Consider the following 24,628-nt stretch of genomic DNA (forward strand, 5'->3'; position numbering starts at 1 on the left):
AAAAAATATTTCTGTACTTTTGGTTGTAGTGGTGCTTGTGGTGATGGTGGGATATTTTCATCTATTTATTATTTATTTCCCAAGCTTTCTGATTAAAGAGAGGGTTAGTTCAATTGCTCCTAAAGAGCAAAACTTGGCATTAATTACATTCTCTTCCCGACTATCCACTTGATCAGTCCAATTTGAAGGACATTAAACACAATACAAAATTGAAGATGACTAATTAAAAATAAAAACTCTCCGTGTTTCTTTGTCTTACTTTTTAAGACCATAGGTGCTTTTCTTGGAATCTTTGGCTTCTTCTGAGAGATGATGGCCTATATCACTTCCTAGGCCTGAAAATAATTTGGCTTCTCACAACAAAATAATATTATTCTATTAGTTGCTAAGCATTTTGCTGGCATTTTTAGGGCCCCTAATTTACAAAATATTTCCAGGGATTAATCTATATTGACTCACTCATTTTTCATTATGTAACAAACATTTTTTGGATGCCCAGTCTTAGCAAGTTTCTCTGTTAGAGATGGGGAACACAGATGAATGAGTATGAATATCAGTGTCCTCAAAGTCTCATAGATCTGTTTTACCAATTAAGTTAAATTATTTTTTCAGAGTAATGCTACTTTACAGCTTCCTAGAATGAAGTTCGATTCCTTATTTCTAACTATCCCGTGGATTAATTTTTTTTTTTTTTGGCTGCACTGTGTAGCATGCAGGATCTTGGTTCCCTGACCAGGGATCGAACCCATGCCCTCTGTGTTGGGAGTGTAAAGTCTTAACCGCTGGACCACCAAGGAAGTCCCAAATTTTTGACTCTCTTGACACTTAATAGCTGTGTGATTTTGTTTCTCCATCTTCAAAATATGTATGAAATACCTGTACTGTTTTTGTCACAGAATAGTTTTAAAACTCTAAGACATTTTTATTCTTCTTCTTCTTACTACAAATATTACTATTACTATTAGGTACTTAAGTATAATGGCATTACTTTTAGGGTCCACAATATGTTTTCCAGTGGAGTATCTTGTGAATCACATATTAAAAATTAATAAGAGCAAAGAAATTGCCTTCACATAATACTTTTGAGTATACCTGTTCCATTTCAGAATGACTTTGGAATGCTAATATTTTAATATTTTTGCACTTTATAAATGGATTGCTAGTCCAGATTTTGCATTCTGAGTAGTAAAGATTTTCTTTGCTAATTTTATAATCAGTCTATAAATGTTATAGTAGCTTACTTTGAGATCCAGTAATATATAGGGTCTGGGAATAAATGTGGACTTTCTGAATTGGTTAACTTTTTGGGCCATAGCACTCTATGTATTCTGGAGTTGTTTGTTATGAGTTAGTAAATCTTTTAAATTTGAAAAAATTAATGCTTTTTATTTTCATTGGAAATATACAGACTTCTGTGATCTGGCAACAAGTGTAAAGTTTTATTTAGCTAGATTATTTGATGAACTGATCATTTATATCACTATTAAAGTACAAAAATGTGTTATTTAATAAATTTCATTATCAAGTTAATAACAATTTTGTTACAGAATTAAGGTCATTTGAATTATTATTTATTTCATAAATTAAAATAACATAAAATAAACTAGCTACTTGGTAATCATGTTAATGACTTCTGGGAGTTGGCTAGCCTATTTTTGGAACTATTCCAGACCTGAATGGTATAAGAAAGTTTCTGTTAGGATTTAAGTAGAAATTGAATCTGTTTAAGATGATTAGTCAGTGTGTGTTTAAAAATACTCTGGGTTACATTTTATCAATCAATTATTATAGGGCCTTGTTAGCTTATTATTGATTTGTCTGAAAATATTAGCAACTTCTTGTGATGGATGTGAGAAACAGGTGTGTGAGTATTCAAAAAAACTGGCAAATTTGATTTTATTGAAATGTCTTATCAGCTACTCAAAACAATTAAGCATAGAGATAGAGGAAAAGATTCTTACTGCCAAAGTAGAGAGAGGATTATTGAAAAGGTGAAGAAGCTTACCTCTCTATGCAGAGGATGCTGAAGTGACATGTACAAGAGTGGGTATGAGTTCATGTTAATCAGCAAAGAAGAGGAAGTAAATCTCCCCCACTAAACGATATGCTTCATCAGTTAAGGACTGTTTATTTACCATCATTTCTCAGCATTTAACCCAAAGTATAGCATCTATGAGCAATTCAAATAATAAAATTCTGGTCAAAAGTTAACAACACAAAAAAGAAATTATGGGCAACAAATAATTTATGAAAGATTATAAGCAGTTTCTATGTCTATATAAGAACTCATTCATTGAATTAAAAAGGATATTGAGCCTAAAGTATATAAAACTACATTGGATAAGTGTTTGAAGGAAAACAGAAGGAAAAAATGTCAAGAAATCCGAAAAAATATATGATGTGAACATTTTAAGAGGGTTATATAAAAGCACATGGCATATGGTGATTGTTCACAGAGATTTTTTTGGGCTGCTAGAATCAGAATGAGCTATGTAATTAGACAACCTGTTCATAATTATTACTGTGATTGACATTATTTGAAGCACATTCAAGGTTGTTCTGTAAGACCCAGGATTATCATAATTAATGAATATGTAAATGACTAATTGATGGTGACTTCTGCCATATCAATATTGCTATATCTTAAAGGTTCTTAAGTAAGTATGCAGAAGGCTCAGAATTTGGTTGAATACAATGCAGTACATTTTGTGTTTCATCTTAGCATATTCCCTTAGCTATGTCACATCTTGGATAATATTAGACATGACACATTCAGCCTGGATATTACAAACAAAACATAAGGCAGCTGAAGGATGTAGTCATTGAAGAGACTCACAATTTAACCCACCTCCTCTCTGTGTTAGTCATGTTTGAGAGTATATCAGTTCATAAAAATCTGTGCAGGGAGTTATTTGGGGTTATGAGAGCCTTATAAAGTCATCCAAGATAGTCTTATAGAGATATAATTGCTTTTTTAGTTAGTGCTTTGACTAAGGCATCCTAAAGCGTTTGTGGCTTGGCAGTGAATGAAATGTAGTTGATTGTTAAAAGAAATAAGAGTGTATAGAACGCATTTGGTTACTCATTGTAAAGCTCATGTGAAATCACAGAATAATGTTAAATCAATAGAGATCTGCGCAGATAATTATGTTCATGTACCACTTACTGTAAAAGGTTATGTGGACAAAAACAGAGGTAAAATTTTCAATACAGTGCTTGTTTTATTATAGGCATTAATGGTGATTATTTCTAAAATTATTCTTTAATGCCTACTGCATACATGTGTGTTTACATAAGTCTGACTTTAATATAAGTGGACTGTTTTAACAAGCTGCACATGAAAATGATTATCAACATCTTAGGCATGTGTATTTTAAACATGAGATTTTGAAATGTTAATTTTTAAGAAATACTATATAGAAGCAACACTTATTTTCACTACATCTTTAGTTTTATTTCATTTATCAGTATGATTTAGCTATCTACAAAATGTTAACTAATTAGCTAAATAATGACATTATATTTCACAAGTACATCTAGCTAACTTTCAACTGAGTAAAGCTTAAAATACTTTTGGACATTTTAGAACTTTATAAAAGTAGGATGAAATATAAAATTACAGAGTAAAATTCTTTTAATATTTTAAGAGACTTGGAATCCAAATAATTTATAAGTTTTACAAATATGGCATTGTGTTGTGTGTTTACAAAAGATGATAATTCCGACGTCACAGAGATACCATTATCACATAAATAAAACCTGATGTATATTTTCCTCCAATATGTTTGCTTTTCTTGTTTGAATTTTTGATTGTATTCCTCTCCTTTAATTTGTCCTGATTTGAATAAGTCATGAAGAACAAGAGCGAAAAAGCCAAAATATGCAATGCTAGGTATACCTGTATCCTTGCTCTAGTCTTATGCAAGCAAGGGGTTCAGATTAGTAATGACTCATGTGGCATTTTGTTTAACCTATGAAATCTTAAAAGGCTTCATCTCATGGTAGCATAGATTTCCAAAGACACAAAATATGAATGACATATCTAATTTCTTCTCTTTATGACAGATCAGTTGAAATTGAATCAACATGGTCATAGACACTGAAAGCATTTTTATCCATAACGTTCCCTCTGTTCTCTACTCCCATAGTACTTTGTTTGGTTACTAATAAGTTACCCATCAAATAGCACGAACGAGTTGTACATGTCTATCTTCCCTCTCATAATGGGAGCTGCTTGGAGGCAGGAATTGTGTCCCAAGTTCGTTTGTTTCCCCAGCCTCTAACATATGGAGGTTGCGTGTACAAAGCAGTCAGTAAACGTGTGGAATTAGATTGTATTGTTCAAATAATTTTTGTCAGACATTCTTATTCGTTTGACTCTATGGATTAGAAAAGTGCCTTTATCTATATTCAAGAGGATGTTGTCAGTATTAAAAACTGGAATAAGACATTGCTTTAAATAAACTAATGAAAATACTGAAAAGGAAATATTTGTATCTATTTGGTTATCTTTATGTGTGTCTACATACATATCTATATTTATGCCTATGTTTATATTTATGTCTAAATCTATATTTGATTCATACATTTTGGAATTTCAAAGTAAATACCTTGTTGGATCACCATTGGTCATCACAAAATTGAGCTAAATTTTAGAAAAATAATGGTATAATATTTTGTGATCACAAAGATAAAGCCCATATTGTGGGCTATTTTTGCATAATTGTACTGTATTGTCCTATATTGTTTCGAGTTGCTCCTCACTCTAGTCCGCTTTCCAGTATTCATAGTCATCTTTCTAAATGTAGGTCTGGTGATGTCACTTCTTAATTCTAGCTTCCTAACTTGCCATGGAGGATCTTGATAATTCTGTTCATGTCTGTCTCTATGCACTAATCACTAGTCATTTACCCCATTATACTCCCTGCCTTCTGCCACGCAGAACTCTGGAGTCCACCAAACAGGTCAGGCTGTTTCATACCTCTGTGGTTTTTCCCAGATATTCCTTTCTGTCCAAAATGCCCCTTTCTGTGGTATTCTCCTAGAAAACTCAATCCCCCTTAAAGATTCAACTCAAACTATCAATTCAGAAGCTTTCCTTCCTTTCTCCAGGCAGAACCAATCACAGCCTTCTCTGTGTAGTCACTCTGTATCCTGAACCTACTTCCATTTTTACACATAGTAGGTGCTATTTCAATATTTGTTTTCATCTTTGGCTCTCTTTCTACTAGGATAAAATCTCTGAAGGTTGGATCCCTGGTTTTCTATCTTTTTATCCCCAGAACCAGACATACCATTTGGGATATAGCAGGTGCTCAATAAATATTTGTAGAACAAATTATCTTTAATCTTCACAACCACATATGTTTACAAATGAGGATGCTGAGGTCTGAAAAGATTAACTTGCTCAAGGTCAGACAGCTAGTGAATGGCAGATATTTTTCTTACAGTCTAGGACTCTTTCATCAATTTTGCAGCAGTGTTCCTGTCTTTTCTCCCAGGAATAACGAAAGAGCCATTTATATTCAGACCCATCCTCCTAGATATGTGGAATCTAAAAAATGGTACAAATGAACTTATTTACAAAACAAGAGTAGAGTCACAGATGTAGAAAACAAGCTTATGAATACCAGGGCGGAAGGGGGGAAGGATAAATATAGGAGATTGGGATTGACATGTACACACTACTATATATAAAAGAGATAACTAATAAGGTCCTGCTGTATAGCACAGAACTCTACTCAATACTCTGTAATGACCTATATGGGAAAAGAATCTAAAAAAGAGTGGATATATGTATATGTATAACTGATTCACTTTGCTGTACGGCAGAAACTAACACAACATTTTATTTTTTTTAATTTATTTACTTAATTTATTTACTTTTGGCTGCGTTGGGTCTTCGTTGCTGCGCGGGGCTTTCTCTAGTGGAGGTGAGCGGGGGCTACTCTTTGTTGCAGTGCGTGGGCTTCTCATTGCGGTGGCTTCTCTTATTATGGAGCATGGGCTCTAGGCACGTGGGCTTCAGTAGTTGTGGCACGCGGGCTCAGTAGTTGTGGCTCGCGGGCTCTAGAGCGCAGGCTCAGTAGTTGTGGCACACAGGCTTAGTTGCTCCGCGGCATGTAGGATCTTCCCGGACCTGGGCTCCAACCCGTGTCCCCTGCATTGGCAGGCAGATTCTTAACGACTGCACCACCAGGGAAGCCCCTAACACAACATTTTAAATCAACTATACTCCAGTAAAAATTTTAAAATAGGAAATTAAATTTTTTAAAAAAAGGAAAATTGAGTCCTTGTGGCTGCTCTGATGTAACCCACGTCTGCCCAGAGAATGTTTTCCTCTCTGTTCATGCCTGTGAGCACCTCACCACTTCTTGAACTGGCTCAGGCTCCGCTCTCATCTTTTTTGTCTGGTTTGATGTATTTGACTTTATTTGATCTTGATTCAGATTACTTGATTTTTTTTCTTTCTTTTCTGATGACAAGAGTCAAAGTGTCTGCCTGGTATTGCTCTTCACTAAAATTAGTCAGCCTTTCTATAGGAGCTTGCGGACAGCCCTGTCTTCCAATAGTACTTCCTCTTTTCCCACAATCATCATGACTATTCAGATCTTGACATGTTCAGGCAGAAGCCATTTGGGGACATCATGGAATTGATTTTTTCAGGTGTATCTAATGATGTGTTAAGAATTTTTAATAACTCCCTTCACATATATTTCTAAATACCAGTACATGAAGTGTTAATATTGTAAGAAATAATTTTTAAAAAGAGTTGCTTCTCTCCGAGACTTCATTTATATTTGTATACAGATTACTGTTTCTTGCCAGAAGTTGTTTAGCACTTGCCCCTTATCTTAGACCTAGGCTTTTACTTTCAGTTGCCTGTGACGTATTGCTTTTTAAATGTTCACTGTCACATTCCTTGCAATATGTCTAAAACTCATCTTTTAACTTGCCCTCCAAACCAAAATTTTCTCCACTTCTCCATTTCTGTCAGTAGCATGCCCCCTACCTTTTAAAACATTCTGTCAATCTAAAATCTTTTAAAATTCCGTCATGTCATTCCATGTAGTTATTTGTTAGTACTTCCTCTCCATCATCCACTAAGGGGACCAAGGCATCAATGTCAGTTGATTGTTCGTTCAAAATATCTCTCAGAATCAAAAGTCCTTCAGCAACACCTGTTGTAATACGTCATCACCATATTGCCTCTTGGTACAAGAGCCACTTCCTGTCTCCCGTTTCTATATCCATCAAGCCACTCTGTATAGCTCAGATAAGTTAATTTTCCTAAGACACTACTTTTATTATGTCATTATGTCTGCTACTGCCTATTTATTAAGAACAAACTCTTCAACCTGACAACTGAGGATTCAAACAGACCAGCTTTTTTTCATGTTTCCTCTGCCAGGATTTGCCCTTTTAAGCTGCTTCCCCCATTTATCTGAGTAACCTTTCATCCTTCAACAACCCACTTTAATGTCACTTCCTCTGTGAAGCCTTTTCTGAACTAATTAATCATTTCATCCTCTGTGTTTTTATAACATCCATCATATTATAATACAGATAGCTGTTTACCTGTCTTTCTCAACTACTTTTGAGTTCTTTCAGGTTGAGGACTAGATTTTAGTCATATATTTATTCCCAAAACATAGTACAGTATCTGGCATTGAGTAGGAATTTAATCCATGTTTGTTGAATGAATGAATGAATCAAACAATAGTGCCTTTCTTCTTTTCCATGTGTTATTCTCAGCTCTGTGCATTCACTCACACTTTGTTTACTTTTCTGAAAAGTCTTTACACTGTTCTCCAAAAATTCAAACACAGCATATTTTTGAAAATAGTTCAGTACAAAATGACACACATATTCAATATTATTAGAACTGTTTAAATGTAGGCATGTATGCAACATCTCCAAGAGGTGTCTGTATTAGAGTGGTAGGATTTATTGTTACTGTTAACAATAAACTTCTTGTAAACAGATTTTAAAGTTCTCCATTTTAGCTTATTGTTTTGCATTTTGAAAGCTGTAGAATGGCCTATCATGGTGTCCTTAAAATATAGAGTAGAGGGGCTTCCCTGGTGGCGCAGTGGTTGCGCGTCCGCCTGCCGATGCAGGGGAACCGGGTTCGCGCCCCGGTCTGGGAGCGCATACCGCAAAAAAAAAAAAAAAAAAAAAAAAAATATATATATATATAGAGAGAGAGAGAGTAGAATAAAAACTGTTGACTATGCACCATAAATATATTCTTCCCTGTACACAAACACATGAGCATGCACGCAACTTTAAAGTTACTTGAAGGATCAGATCAAATTCTACCTCTTCCATTAAACTTTCCATAAATAATTCTGTTTTACCGTGTTTTGCCTCAAAATTCTTTAGCATTTCTAGTCTGTAAGAGAAAACTATTATTTTGTTCACTGTGGCTAACTCTTTTGTTTGATCTTTTGTCTCACGTAAGAGCCAGGATTTCTTTTACTTTATTTTTAAACTTTCATAGTCTCAGGTCAACAATAAGCAACTAACCAACACTTAGTAATTTCTGCTGTAATTGTTATTGTTGTAGTTGATGATGAGGAGGAGGAGGGCCCTAGCCTGGGACTGACAAACTAAGATTATTTCTTCTTTTATAGTGATGCGGGTCTTTTATAAAAAATTAGCACCTTCTCTGCTGAAAACTCTTTGTAATTTTGTTAAATTGGGTTTGCCTCTGGTTAGAATTTTCTTTTTCTCTCCCTCAGTTTAAGTTATTGTCTCTTCTGAGCTTTGTGAGTATCTTCTGCCAGGCTTTTCTTTCTTTCTTTTTTGTTTTTCCTTCTCTCTCTCTTAATCTCTCTTCATGCCCTTTTTCTCAATTAGACAATATCATCCTCTCCAAAAATGTAGAAGACGAATCTTTTGCTAATGACTTAACACTACTAAATTTAAACTCTCCTTTTTGAAATTCCACTGACCAAAGGTTTGTTTTTATTTTTCTCCAGAAGCATGAAGTAATATATCATGTATAACTTATATTTTCTTAAACGAGAAAGTTTCGTTTTTGAAATTTACCTTAGATTTCATTTTTATAATTTCATGGCCATTGACTTTATACCATTTAAAAAAATCACATCTCTAGCAAACCAAGATATGTTTACTAGATTTTAATATTGATCAATATATATTTATTGTTGCCAAATATTAAAAATTAGGATTCAAATAAATCATTGTGTTATGTTCATTTTACACTGTGATTTTTTTTTTTTTTTTTTTCTTTCGGTGCGCGGGCCTCTCACTGTTGTGGCCTCTCCGGTTGCGGAGCACAGGCTCTGGACGCGCAGGCTCAGCGGCCATGGCTCACGGGCCCAGCCGCTCAGCGGCATGTGGGATCTTCCCGGACCGGGGCACGAACCCGCGTCCCCTGCATCGGCAGGCGGACTCTCAACCACTGCGCCACCAGGGAAGCCCCTACACTGTGATTTTTGATCAGATGTTAGAGTGACATAATGGAGTAAGCAATCACTATTCGAAGAGTTGAATATTATTTGACCTTCAGAATGGATATCACACCTTCAGTTGGTAGTTTTTATAAATAAAAATGTTCATTGATCAAGTTGAAGTATCGTTATACTTTTCATGATTCCTCTCATTAATTCCAGTATCAAATAGCTTTAATGTGCATTTTAAAATTGAATGACTAACAAGATTGCATACCGGCTTAAAATTTTTATTTTGGAAATACACAATTTTCTCTTATTCTCTAAATCTAGACCATTTGTCTGAGATCTTGTCTTTGCTTTTTAGTGGACTTAAAATGAGCAATGTAAATACCAATTTTTTTAATTTAAAAATTTTTAAATCACAGGGTCCAATTTCAGTCTTCTTAATCTTCTTAATTCATCTTGAATTAGGAACTCGATTTAAAAAGAAATACAGTATCATTTTGTGTAATATTTGTCACTTAATTCATTGTAAGTTTACTTTTTATTGTGGTCTCTTACAGTCTGGAGCATCCTTCTGGGACTTAGAGTTACTTTTGGTTCAGTCACTGCAACAAAGTTCTTTTTGATGGAGCATTGATGTGAAATTCATAGACCGAAAAAAGAGGACCAAAGAAATTAGATATATAGTCCACAGACTATAAAAATAAGCTAGTAGAAAATAAACCTTACAGTATATAGTTGGATGACCAGTTAAATTATTGATTAAACATACTACATTATTGAGCAAGGGATGATGAACAAAAATGTTTCTTTAAAGTCAGATTTAAATTAACACAAACATATGTGCCTAGTTAACTATTCTTTTCTTAGTATATTTATTCTCTTTCCAATTTTTAAAATCCAGGATTGGTGTACTCTCAGCTTGAAATTACAACTCACTCAGAAATAAAGTGCAGTTTATCTGCTGGCCCAAAATGTGGAGGCTCCAGGAATGAGTTCAGAATTAGCTAGAGCAATTAAAGTGTTGCAGTCTTATCTCTGTAATGATACCTCTCAGGTCCCAACTACCTAAGGGCTATTTCGCCCTTGATATCTCTTGCAACTTCTTTTTCCTCTCCTTCTCCCTCAGTGAAGGCAGGAGATTAGGAGGACTCATAGCTGCCAGCATTTTTGTTAACAGAACCTAAGCTGTTTCTTTAAAGCAGGCTTCTTAAAGCAAAAGCAACAGAGAAGTACTTTTTTCTTTACAGTTTATTCCTAACATTACAAGTCAGCTTTTTTTAGAGCAAATACTAATGTCTCAACAATGCGCAGAAGTCTCACGATTTTGTTTGCTTTCACAAAATGGATTGTTGATACCTATTGCTCTCCACTTTCTGAGTTCACGTATCACATCCACATACACAGGTATTATAGTTTGATGTCAGTAATGCCTTTTATTATTTGTGGTCGTCTCCTGAAATTCTTTTAGAAAATAAGTGTGTGTGTGTGTGTGTGTGTGAGTGTGTGTGTGTGTGTTTGTGTGTGTGTGTGTTTGTGTGTATTAGAGAGAGGATAAGTGAGAAAGAGAGGGAAAGTAGGGGGGGGAACAGAAAGATGGAATGTGTTGTTTAAATGGACTAGAAATAAGAAATAGTAATGGAACTCTGAAATTTAGTTGTTAGTCTTACATTGGATTAATTATGAAAAGGTTATTTGGGACTGGAATTTTAGTTTTGACCCTGCAGAACATATAAACAAGCTTAGGCAGTTTCATTTATGTGCCCACACTCCAAATTTGTTTTAACCACTGTTAAACATAGAGTCCATTGTTTCTATCTATTTAGGCCCCATTGTGGCCCATTGATTTTGTTTCATGTTGTGCTCAAGTCAACCACTGTTATTTTAGAGTGCTTAAGGGGCATTTTATTTACCGGTTTCTCTTTAGAGTTAAGTCTCACCATGTAGGTTGACGAGCATCATCAATTAAGTAACACACATTCTGTTCATATTGTCACACATATTCCGTCATAACCAGGAATCGCCTATGATGTTGTTCCATCTACTATATTGCAGGAAAAACAGAGGTTTCTGACAGATGTTCTACATGAAGTGATGCTGCTTGACGGCTTGGCCAGTTCCCATCCAGTATCACAGGAAGTGCTACGGGCAACAGATATTGACAGGGTGTTTGACTGGATCGCATATAAAAAGGTGGGAATAGATAAGACCCAAGTACCAATTGGATATTTCAATATCCTGGGGAAGCCAAACTATTTCATGCTAGATGTATTATATCTTTCTCTTCTCCCTGGCAAATATAAATGGACTGTGAGTTAGAAAACATAAAGTCACTAGGTTCATGTCATTTTATGAGTTAGGGCTTTGCTTTATAAATCAGTAGGATGGAGATGAATGTTTGCCAAATAATGCCTAGAAATATTGGAAGTATTAATGAATAAATCTTTGGAGTCTTGATATGAAATTGCTGTACAAATGGTGTTATGTCAGTTTTTATTATTATTAATAAGAGAGCTGACCTATATAGTGACAAATTATTTCCCACCAACGCCCCTTAAATACTTATTTTGATTGGATGCTGCAAATGGGTATAGGCAGTGACCTGACATATGTATTTTATAAACATTATTTAAGGGAGATTTGGGGAATTAAGCATGTTTCCTGGATAATAAGCATAATAAATGCAATCTTAAAGACTGGACTTTGAATGGTAAAGATTTTGGACCAATGACTAGACATCTGTAGCAATAAGGTATATTATGAAATTTTTTCCATTGTTACTTGGATTAGGATTTTTCCTTATATCTCTGTCCCTTTGTTGTTCTAATTTTAACAGGAGCATGTACATCTCAGTGTATAACACTTAGCAGCCACTTAATTGTTAAAATAGTATTAAAATCTACTTTGTCTTTGGTGTAGATTGAATTGCGTTATTAGGATTTCTGTGTAAATACTCTATTGATTTAATAACGTTTTAAGCTTAAAAACAAGTTGCTAATATTCTTTCTGAAAAACAAGATATTCCTCTTTATAACTAGAAATCAAATAATGATTCATCAGAATTTTTTGGTGCAGTAATTTGAATGTTTGGTTTTGCACCCAGGAAATGACTATCTCAATGGTTATTAGTTAACATTGTATGCTATAATATGTAAAGATGCAAATTGTGTTAGAAAATATCTTTTCAAGTCACTGATCATTGCATTGGCTCAAAAAGGATATTTTTGAAGTTTTATAAAGATAAGTGGACATGTAGTACCATATATAAAGTATGTAGTGTTAATATATTTATTTTAAATGTTAAATAAATATTTAAAGTACATATTCACTTTTATATATGATATTTTTGGCTAGATTTTGCTGGATGCACATTTGGTTCATTCAACTGTATTGATTCTTAAAATATAATGCAGAAAATAATTTATTAAGTTAGCTTTAGATGCATTTGGAGACATGTCTGTGGTTATTTCCCACCTAACCACCAATTCTAAAAGACTATTTGTAAATACCAGTATTATTTCTGCATGAATAATATCAGGAAAATATTATTTTGATTAAATATGTTATAGATGTGCTTTTACACGTAAGTTAACATTTATTCCAAAGAGGGTTAAGAATTAAAACAGTAGGAAAGAAGGAAGTTACAATGATTATTATTTTACCCTCTCTACATTTTGGTGCAAAGGTCTTACCAATTTACAAATGTGATACATGAGCAAACTGTGCCCTGATGCTCAGGATCATCATCATAAAGGACACTGGCTTATTTGTCTCTAGACATGTATCTTTATTTTTTAATTTTTTGAGGAATAACTGACAAATATAATTGTATATATTTAAAGTGTACAGTGTGATGATTTGATACACATATACATTGTAGAATGATTACCAAGATCAAGATAATTAACACATCTGTCACCTCACCTAGTTAACTCTTTTTGGGGGTGGGGAGTGAGAATGCCTGAGATCTACTCTCTGCAACTTTGAAGTATACAATACTGTATTATTAACTGTAGTCACCATGCTATACATTAGAGCATTAGAATTTATTCTTCTTATAAGTGAAAATTTGTACCCTTTGACTTATATCACCCCGTTTCCCCCTTCCCCTAGCCCTTGGTAATCACTACTCTACTCTGTTTCTATGAAATTGGCTTTTTTTTTTAATTTTAGATTTTGCATATAAGTGATACCATACAGTATTTATCTTTCTCTGGCTTATTTTAGTCAGCATAATGACCTCCACGTTAATCCATGTTGTCACAAATGGTAGGAAATGTCCTTCCTTTTATGGCTGAATAATATTCAATTATATATATCACATTTTCTTAATCCATTCATCTGTTGAAAGGCATTTAGATTGTTTTTATATCTTGGTTATTGTGAAGAAATGCTGAAAGGAACATGGGTGTGCAGATATCTCCTTTAGATACTGGTTTAAATTCCTTTGGATATTTAGGAGTGGGATTGCGAGATCATATAGTAGTTCTATTTTTAATATCTTGAGGAACCTCCATATTGTTTTCTGTAATGGCTGTACCAATTTCCATTCCCACTGACACTGCGTAAGGGTTCTCTTTTCTTCACATCCTCACCAACACTTGTTATCTCTTGCCTTTTTGATAATAGCCATCACAACAGGTGTGAGGTGATATATCTCACTGTGGTTTTGATTTGCATTTCCCTGATGATTAGTGATGTAGAGCATCCTTTCGTATAGCTATCGGCCATTTTTATGTCTTCTTTGGAAAAATGTCTATTCAGGTCCTTTGCCTATTTTTTAATTGGATTATTATTATTATTATTTTGCAAATGAGTTGTATGAGTTCTTTATATATTTTGGATATTAACCCCTTATCAGCTATATGTTTGCTAATGCTTTCTCTCATTCTTCAGGTTGCCTTTTCAATTTATTGATTGTTTGCTTTGTTGTGCTAAAGCTCTTTAGTTTGATGTAGTCCAATTTGTTTACTTTAACTTTTGTTGCCTGTGCTTTTGGTCTCTTATCCAATAAATCATTTCTAAGACCAATGTCAAGGATCTTTTCCCCTATATTTTCTTCTAGGAGTTTTATGGTTTCACATCTTACATTTAAGTCTTTGGTCCATTTCAAGTTCATTTTTGTGAGTGGTGTAAGATAGGAATCTGGTTTCATTCTTTTGCATGTGGACACACAGTTTTACCAACACTGTTTATCGAAGAGACTAACCTTTCTCCATTGTGTGTTCCTGGTGCTCTTGTCAAAAATCAGTTGACCACATATGTGTTGATTTATATATGGAATCTCTGTTCTGTTCCACTGGTTCCATGTACCTGTTGCCAGTGCCATAATGTTTTGATTACTGCAGGTTTGTAATATAGCTTGAAATCAGGAATTGTGATGCCTCCAGTTTTGTTCTTTTCTTCTCAGGATTACTTTGGTTATTTGGGGTCTTTTGTGGCTCCATACAAATTTTAAGATAATTTTTATCTATTTCTGTGAAAAATGCCATTGGACTTTTGATAGGGATTACATGGACTCTCTAGATCATTTTTCGGTAGTATGGAGATTTTCACAGCATTAATTTTTCCAATCCAAGATCATGGGGTATCTTTCCATTTATTTGTATCTTCCTCAATCTCACCAGTGTCTCATAGTTTTCAGTGTATGTCTTTCACCTACTTGGTTAAATTTATTTATAAGTATTTTATTGCTTTTGATGGTATTGTAAATGGGATTGCTTTCTTAATTTCTCTTTCAGATAGTTCATTGTCAGTGTATAGGAAGACAAATGATTTCTGTGTGTTAATTTTGCATCCTGCAACTTTACTGAATTAATTTATTAGTTATAACAGTTTTTTGGTGAAGTCTTTAGGGTTTTCTATATATAAGACCGTGTCATCTATAAACAGAGATAATTCTACGTCTTCCTTTCTGATTGAAGGTCTTTTATTTATTTACTTTTTTCTTGCTTAGTTGCTGTGACTAGGACTTTCAATACCATGTTGAATAGAAATGGCAAGAGTGGGCATCCTTGTCTTATTCCTGATCTTAGAGGAAAGGCTTAGCTTTTCACCATTGAGTATGATGTTAGCTGTGGGCTTGTCTTCATTCTAGCCATGTATCATTATGCTTAAGTGCCACTGGAAATACTGTCCTTACTGTGTTTTCAACTGATGATAGGGTCTACACATTTTTAATGAAGACTTATCAAGAGAAAATTTTCTTTTTAACAACTATATTGAGGAATAATTAAAATACAATAAACTGTACATGCTTAAAATGTACAATTTAATATGCTCTGACATATGTATCCCAGTGAAAACATCACCACAATCAAGTTAATGAACATATTCATCAAAAGTTTCCTCATGCCTCTTTGTAATACCTCCTCCCATCCCTCCTCACTCCCCCATTGATCAACTTTTCACTGTAGATTAATTTTCACTTTCTCGAGTTTTATGTAAATGGAATTATACAGTATGCACTCTTTTTTTTTGTCTGCCTTCTTTCACTCGACATCATGATTTTGAGGTACAATTCATGTTGTAGAATATATGGATATAATATAATTTGTTCTTTCACCTGGATATTTGTTTTTCTCCAGTTTTTGGCTGTTACAAATAAAGCTACTGTGAATATTTTTGTACAGGTCTTTGTATGTGTATCTGCCTTTATTTCTCTTGGGTAAATATCTAGAACTGGAATGTCTAGATGATGATAGATATGTTTAACGTTTTATGACACTGCTGAACTGTTTTCCGAAGTAGTTGAACCATCGTACCATGGTACATTCTCATTGAAAGTGTGCCAGAGTTCTACTTTTTCCACATCTTCACCAACACAAACTAGGTATAGTCAATTTGTTTAATTTTAGATTACTGTAATGGTATCTCATTGTGATTGTAATTACATTCCCCTAATGACTAATGATATTGACCATTCTTTCATTTGCATATTCTCCCTTATATATCTTCCTTGGTGAAGGGTCAATTCAAATCCTTTGCCCATTTATTTTAGATTGGATTGTTTTCTTATTATTGAGTTTTGAGGATTCTTTATATACTTTGAATGCAGGTTATCATATATATGATATGCAAATAATGTTTTTCCCAATTTGTGACCTACTCTTTATTTTCATAGCAATATCTTTCTAAAAGCAAACTATTTTAATTTTGATTAAGTAAGTTTTATCATATTTTTTTAAATTGATAGTTCTATTGGTGTCAGAGTTAAGAAATCTTTGGTTAATTCAAGGCCATGAAGGTTATTCTTTTATTTTTTCTTCTAGAAGTTTTATAGTTTTAGGTTTATATTTAGATCTATATTCGATTTTGAGTTAATTTTTGTATATGGTGTGAAGTTTGAATTAAATGTTTTTCTTTTTTTTGCACATGGATATCCAATTTTTCAAGAACCATTTCTTGAAATGTCTGTTATTTACCCTGTTGAATTGCCCTTGCACATTTGTTGAAATCAGTGAACTACGTGTGGGTCTATTTCTGGACTGTTTATTTTATTCTATTGATATATTTACTTATCTTGGCACCAATACCATACAATGTTGATTACTGTAGCTTTTAATAAGATGTGAAATAAGGTTGTTAGTTCAACTTTGTTCTTTTTTTTAAAAGTTCTTTTGGTTATTCTTGATCTCTTGAATTTCTATATGAATTTTAGAATGAGTTTTTCACTTTCTATAAAATTCTGTTGTAATTGCACGGATTGCATTCCATTTGTAAAATAATTTGGGAGCATTGACACCTTAGCAATACTGAGTGACCCATGAATACTGTATACTGTTCCATTAATTTAGGGCCTCTTCATTTTCTCTCAGCAATGTACTTTTCAGTGAATAAATCTTTCATATCTATTTTCAGATTTATCTCTAAGTATTTCACATTTTTAGGCTATATTACATGGTATTCTAATTCCCATTTTTGACTTTTTGTTGTTCTATATAGAAATACAATTTATTTTTGTATACTTATCTTGTGCAATGTTAAATAGAAGTGAGAGCAGACATCCGTGTATTGTTCTGGATTTTAGGAGCAATACATTCAGTCTTTCACCATTAGATATGATATTGCCTTTAAAGTTTTATAAATACTCTTTATCAGGTTGAAAATGTTACATTCTACTTCTGCATTGGTGAGGGTTTTAATCCAAAATGGATACTAATTCTATCAAATACTTTTCCCCATCTATCAAGATGATCATATTTTTGTTTTTGTTATTTTAGTTTGTTAATATGGTGAATTATATTGATAGATTTTTCAATTTTAGGCTTTATTTACATCCCTGGTACAAATACCATTTGGTCATAATGTATTTTTTTTTTTGCACTGAATTTTATTTTTTTTATTTATTTTTTAAACATCTTTATTGGAGTATAATTGCTTTACAATGGTGTGTTAGTTTCTGCTGTATAACAAAGTGAATCAGCTATACATATACATATATCCCCATATCTCCTCTCTCTTGTGTCTCTCTCCACCCTCCCTATCCCACCCCTCTGGTGGACACAAAGCACCAGGCTGATCTCCCTTTGCTATGCGGCTGCTTCCATTAGCTGTCAGTTTTACATTTGGTAGTGTATATATGTCAATGCCACTCTCTCACTTCATCCCAGTTTACCCTTCCCCCTCCCCGTGTCCTCAAGTCCATTCTCTACATCTGCGTCTTTATTCCTGTCCTGCCCCTAGGTTCTTCAGAAGCACTTTTTTTTTTTTTTTGATTCCATATACATGTGTTAGCATACGGTATTTGTTTTTCTCTTTCTGACTTACTTCACTCTGTATGACAGTCTCTAGGTCCATCCACCTCACTTCAAATAACTGACTTTCATTTCGTTTTGTGGCTGAGTAATCTTCCATTGTATATATGTGTCACATCTTCTTTATCCATTTTTATGTATTTTTGTATACATTGTTGGATTGTTTGCTAAAGAAATGTTTAGAAATTTTGTGTCTATGTTCATGAGGAGTATTGGTCTATAGATTTCTGTTTTTGTAATGTCTTTGGTTTTGTTCTCACTGTAATGCTAGCCTTACAGAATGGAAACTATTACCTCCTTTTCCACTTTATAGGATAATTTATGTAGAATTTATATTCTTTCTTTGTTAAATATTTGATGGAATTTGCCAGTACAGCAACCTGGGCCTAGAATTTCCTTCATGGGAAGATATTTAATAATTTAAGTTCATTAATGTATAGTGAGTTATTCAGGTTATTTATGTCTTCTTGCGTGAGCTTTCATAGTTTATATCTTATCAAGGATTTGGCTCATTGTACATGTTATATTCTTTTATTATCCTTTTAGTAGTCATATAATCTCTAATAATGTCCCCTCTTTTATTCCAGATATTGTTAATTTTTGTCTATCCCTTTTCTCCTGGTCAGTCTAGCTAGAAGCTTTTTACATTTTATTCTAAAAAAATCAGCTTTTGGTTTAATTGATTTCTGCTCTTACTTTCTATTTCATAGATTTCCTCTCTAATCATTATTATTTCCTTCCTTTATATGCTTTGGATTTAAATTGTTCTTTTTTTCTAGTTTCTTAAGGTGCAAACTGAGGTCATTATTTGGAGACCTTTCATCTGTTCTAATTCAGGTGTTTATTCTATCAATTTCCTCCTAAGTGTACTGCTTAGGGTATGCTCTAGATTTTGAGATATAGAAGTTTCATTTTCATTCACCTTAAGACACTATTTTCCCATTTGATTTATTAATTGATCCATGGGTTATAAAAAGTATGTTATTTAGTTTACAAATATTAGAAGATTTTCCAGAAAATGTTGTTATTCATTTCTTATTTAGTTTTATTGTGATCAGGGAAGTATATTCTGTATGACTTGAATCTTCTTAGAGTTACTGAGGCTTATTTCATGGCCCCGAATATGGTCTCTGTTGATAAATGTACTGTATGCACATCAAAAGAATGTGTATTCCACTGTTGGCTGGAGTGTTTTATAAATGCCAATTAAGTCAAGTTGGTTGATAGAATTGTTCAAGTCTTCTGTATCTTTATTGATTTTCTGTCTACTTGTTCATCATGCTTTCTTGATGAGCCCTCATTGTTTGGATTCACCTACATGGTGTCAAATCAAACTTCTAAAAATGTGGTGAAAAACAGTGGCCCAGGTATCTGCTGGCATGTCTGAAAAATAATCTTCAGTGCAAATGTGGAAAAACAAAGCTCAGAACAATTTGGCTATAATCTCAGGGGCTTCAGTTTGATAATCTCTATACCTGGCCTTGATGTATATTTAGAGTTTTAGACTACTTCTCCAATTTGGCGTCTCTCAGACTCTTTCTGTCAGCAATTAGTATGTGGGTAATATACAATAACCAGTTTAACTCTGTGGATGGAATGGATAAACTGTGTCATTCTGGGATGTGTATGACAGGTAATATAGATAATTGTACAGCCATAATATCAACTGCTAACGTTTATTGAATGCTTACTCTGTGCTAGGCACTGTGTTAAACTCTATACATTCATTAACTCACTTAATTCTCATAATCCCCTTTAGGGGTTGTTATTTCATTTTCCTCATTTTAAAGATGAAGGTATTGAATCATGGTCAATCCAAGGATATGTTTCCCAGGAAATCAGGTTCCAGAGCCAACGTTCTTAAACACTGTCATATTTGATCAATGAACTTGGCTGGAGCATTCATTCCAAAATCATTTGTAAGCCTCAACTTATGTTCCAGGCACTGTGTGCTGAGTGCTTGGGATATAACAGTAATAAGATACAAAGGAGGAATAGCATATAAATAAGTCAGTGCAGTAGCATTTGAGTATTAACAGCAATGTTTCCATTTTAAATGTAGAAACTTAAACCATCTGAAACATTAAAAAAGAATTTATTGACTGAGTAACTGGTAAGTCTGAGGTGTTGTTATGTTTAGGAATGGTTGAATCCACGCATTTTAACAATGTCATCAGAATTCTACCTTCCATTGATTTCTTGGCTCTTTGTCTCTGACTTAATTTCTAGATGATTCTTAGATAGGTGGCCTAAAAAGAAGTTTAGGCTGATAGAATCCTCAAGCTTGTGATCCTAATGAGCTTGGGGAAACAGTAAACTGCCTCCCGCACTACAGAATCCATTTCTCCTCAAAGCTACGATTTGTTCTGATTAAGTAATAGAGCACCATTGGCCAATCCCTATGTCCATGGGATGGACAGTCCCTATGGACATTCTGAATGGCTAGCATGGGTCATAAGCTCATCCTCTGGTGGGAAAGATAGGTCATACAATTGGTAGGTCCAATGGGATCACTTGAAGTAGGGTTTCCCAAAGAATATGATGGCTAGATAAAAGTAATGGATGCCAACCAACCTCAGAATCTTGGGAGTTACAATAGAAATATGTATAAATACACAGTGTCATGAGGGTAAGGGTAAGGGGAGTGACAAAATGGCAAAAAAGGACTATTCTGTAGAATTGGCTCAGGAAAGGAGCACAGTGGTGACTGAGTGGAACATCAAGGAGTTCAACATGGCCATACCATAGTGAGGATTTGGGGTAGTAGACAGGCTGGGGAGATAATCTGGTAAGAACTTGGAGGAACTGTTATGCAATACTAAGAAGTCTGAACTTTATCCAGCAGATGAAGAGGAATCAATGAAGAGTTTCAAGCAAAGGAATAACATTGTATAAATAAATTTGTATTATAGAAAGAATATTCCTGTAGGTGTGGTAGAGATGGAAGTAATATGATAGATCTTGACATTTCAGAAAAGATTGTAGCAACTAGAGTTGTAGCGTGTAGCCCATTTTTTTTTCTTTTGATTGTCACTTCTTGCCACTGCTCTTCTGTGCTCTCTTCCCTGAAGATCCCTGTTACTAGGCTACATTAACCTCTGCCAACAGTCAACCTCTCATTGCATCAGTGCTTTGCTTGCTTATCATCTCTTATAATTATTCCCTTAATAATTATCCTAATTATTTCCACTTCTGTTTTTTGTAATTTTTCCTGCATAGTAATTTTATTACACTTTAAACAACTTTTTATATAGAACTGTATTATAGGGGTAAAGAAGATTATAAAGAAATACAGGTTAGGAACCAAGAAACCAGATACTAATTTCTGTGGATTTGAATTTAAGAACTGAGTGCTTTTGAAGAAATAGTGAGTGATGTTCAATATGGACCGTCTCAAGGCCAGTATTAAAAGAAAAATAAAAAAACTCCTAAAATTACATATATATTTTTAGAATGGGAAGAGAAAAAAATGAGAACTAGTCTTTAAAAAAAGAGAGTGAGAGAGCGAGAGTTACATCCTGGGAAATAACAAATTTTCCATTTTAATAGTAGGCTGAAAATGAGGATGCTTTTATTGTAAAAGTGCAATGGAAACAGGAAAATACTGTCCATAGATACGAAGACTGGAAGACATGGATTAAGAGTCTCTTTACTCTAAAAGCGCAAAGGGAAATAAGAATCAATGACCCAATGACCTGGATGATGAAAGTGAGCGAATGCTCATTAAATTTACATATGGTACCAAGCTGGAGAGGATTGCTACAAGCTTGGGAGAGAGGAACAAATGACTTAAGCAAATTTAAAGAGGATCCTTTAAAAACAAGAACACTTTTCAGCAATTCTTATAACAAGTTTGATATACTTTAGAGACCAAATGAAATTACATAGCGTAAAAGGAAAGAATTGGCAAGCAGAGAAAAACCCACAAAGGGTCATAGTGAATATGAATTAAAAAAAGTGGGGGAGTGGAAATTCAACTTTTGTTATTCTACCAACATATTCCAGACTTAATTTAAAATTCTTGTATGGCTAAAGAGGAAAATATGTATGTTTTCTATTATCTTTAGAAGTGAATATGAAAGGGCCAATCCGCCATTTGCATCTTTTGTCCCTTCTGATACCAGGTTCCCCACCCACAGTGTGATGTCAGCCAGGCCACAGTTAGTACAGCAAGAGAGCCCATACTAACTCTAGATACAGGACAGAGTGTTTCTCTGTAGAAATAATAATAATAATAATAATAATAATAAGACGGTGTCTTCTTTCAAGAATATAACCCAGTAGTAGACATAAAACATATGAAATGAAAACAGTAATTACACTAAGAGTCAAAGTAAAGCACATCTTTCATTTAACAAGAATTTATTATGTATGAGGCATTTTGTGAAATGCTTTGCATGTATTATGCCATTTACTCCATACAGAAAACTTGGGATTTGGCATTTTAACCCATTTTACTGATGAGGAAACTAAGACTTATGAAGTTCAGTGATTTCCACAGGGTCAGACATCTAGCAAGTGAACAAGCAGGATGTGAAGTCAGATCTGTGTAACTCCAAATACTGGGCTCTATAAAACTTTTCATAAATAAATATATTTCAAGGCAAAATATGATATGAGCCGTCTCAGTGGATGGCAGCTCTAAGTTCTCAGGCCACATTTGATTCTCTCTTTTTCTCATCCTATTTGTCAGGAAATCTTATGGTGTCTGCTGTAAAATATTTCCAGAATTTGACTTCTCCCCACCATTACTGTTGCTATACTGGTCGGAATCACCACCATATTGCCACAGTAGTTTCTTAAAAGCTCTCTCTGCTTCTAGTCCTGCAACCCTACAGTATATTTTTAACCAAGCACTCACAGTGATCATTTTTAAAACCTAAGCCAGATAGTGCCACTTCTTTGCTAGAAACCCTACAATGATTCCCCACCAAAATTAGGGTAAAATACAAAGTCTTTACAGTGACCCATGAGGCCCTACCTGATCTCCACTCACCCTATTCTTCCCAAGTCCTCCATAGACCCCTGACCCTTATTCTCTTATCCCTCTGACTTTACCTCTTCTTATTAGTATCCCTTCACTCATGGTAATCGTGCTCCACCAACTCTCCTGCTTTTCCTGAAATCCAACTAAACTCCCTCCCACACTAGGGCTTTTGATCTGGGAATGATGTTATTCTGGATATCATCATAGTTCTAACTTGTTCTCCTTGAAAACTTTATTTAAATGTCACCTTCACAAAGAGGCGACCCATTTAAAATGTCAACTGACACCCTCACTCCTTTCTTCATTCATTTTTCTTATTCTGATCCACATACCGTTTGATCACCTTCAAATGTATAATACAATTTATTCATTATTATGTTTATTATATGATCTGGCTACCCACTTTCCCCCATTGAGTGTGAGCTTCACAAAGGGAGGGATCTGTGTTTGTGATTTTCACAGTTTTCCACTACTCACTATGCTGCCTGCATATAGTAGCCACTTAATAAGTATTTGTTGAGTTAAATTAAAATAAATGCCAGAAAAGTAATATAAGCAAAATACTGTGGAGTTTCAGAGGGAACGATCCCATCTGTTTATAGGAGTTAGGAAAAAGACTTGGCATTTGAAATAGGATTAAAGAGTTTCAGATGTAATGCCATATGAATTCTGGAGGGGGTGGGGGAGGAAGATTGTGTTGCCCATTCACTCTGCTTTCTAATGGGTTCTGTCACATGTGGCCTGACCCCTCAGCCCTGGACCACCTGGGACCCTTTCCAATCAGCTCAACTCTTCTCCTGCTGTCTCCACACTTTCCTGCCTCAGGCACAGTCAGCCTCCTGTTCTGCAAATCTTCCCAGCTCTTATTCTAAACATGTCCTTTGTAGCCTTTGCTTTCTCAATTCACAGTCTACTATATACAGGCTCTCAAATGAATGTAACATTACTATTTTGTCCTCTTTGACACATTTGTACATACTTTACAGGTTCTGGTATATGATATATATTGTTTTTGTTTTTTAACATCTTTATTGGAGTATAATTGCTTTACAATGGTATGTTAGTTTCTGCCTTATAACAAAGTGAATCAGTTATACATATACATATATTCCCATGATATATATTGTTTAACTAGCTCTTGTGGTCATTTCTGTAAAACAGTTGGACAATATGCTTTTGGTCAGGTATATAATGGCAATAATACTAGTAGTAGGAAAAATAGTATCAATCGTTCTTTGAGATTTTATTTTGCCACTGGGCATCCACATAATTATCTCATTAAATTTCCTATCTTTGTAAGGTAGATACTATTGTCTTCAATTTACATAAGAGTAAATACATGTTCTTGGACTGTAAGAATCAACATTGTGAAAATGACTATACTACCCAAAGCAATCTACAGATTCAATGCAATCCCTATCAAACTACCAATGGTGTTTTTCACAGAACTAGAACAAAAT

The 24,628-nt window shown here is 34.2% G+C and overlaps 1 protein-coding gene across 1 annotated transcript in view; it reads left to right on the forward strand.

Moving 5' to 3' along the window:
* Positions 1-24,628, forward strand: part of TRHDE (thyrotropin releasing hormone degrading enzyme) — a 443,586-nt gene that overhangs the window by 244,034 nt on the left and 174,924 nt on the right. Inside the window, exon 6 of the mRNA XM_024122728.2 lies at positions 11,481-11,618. Within this exon, the coding sequence (XP_023978496.2) occupies positions 11,481-11,618 (138 nt within the window). The remainder of the gene's footprint in view (positions 1-11,480; positions 11,619-24,628) is intronic.

This window comes from Physeter macrocephalus, chromosome 6, assembly GCF_002837175.3.
Source record: "Physeter macrocephalus isolate SW-GA chromosome 6, ASM283717v5, whole genome shotgun sequence".
Taxonomy (NCBI): Eukaryota; Metazoa; Chordata; class Mammalia; order Artiodactyla; family Physeteridae; genus Physeter; species Physeter macrocephalus.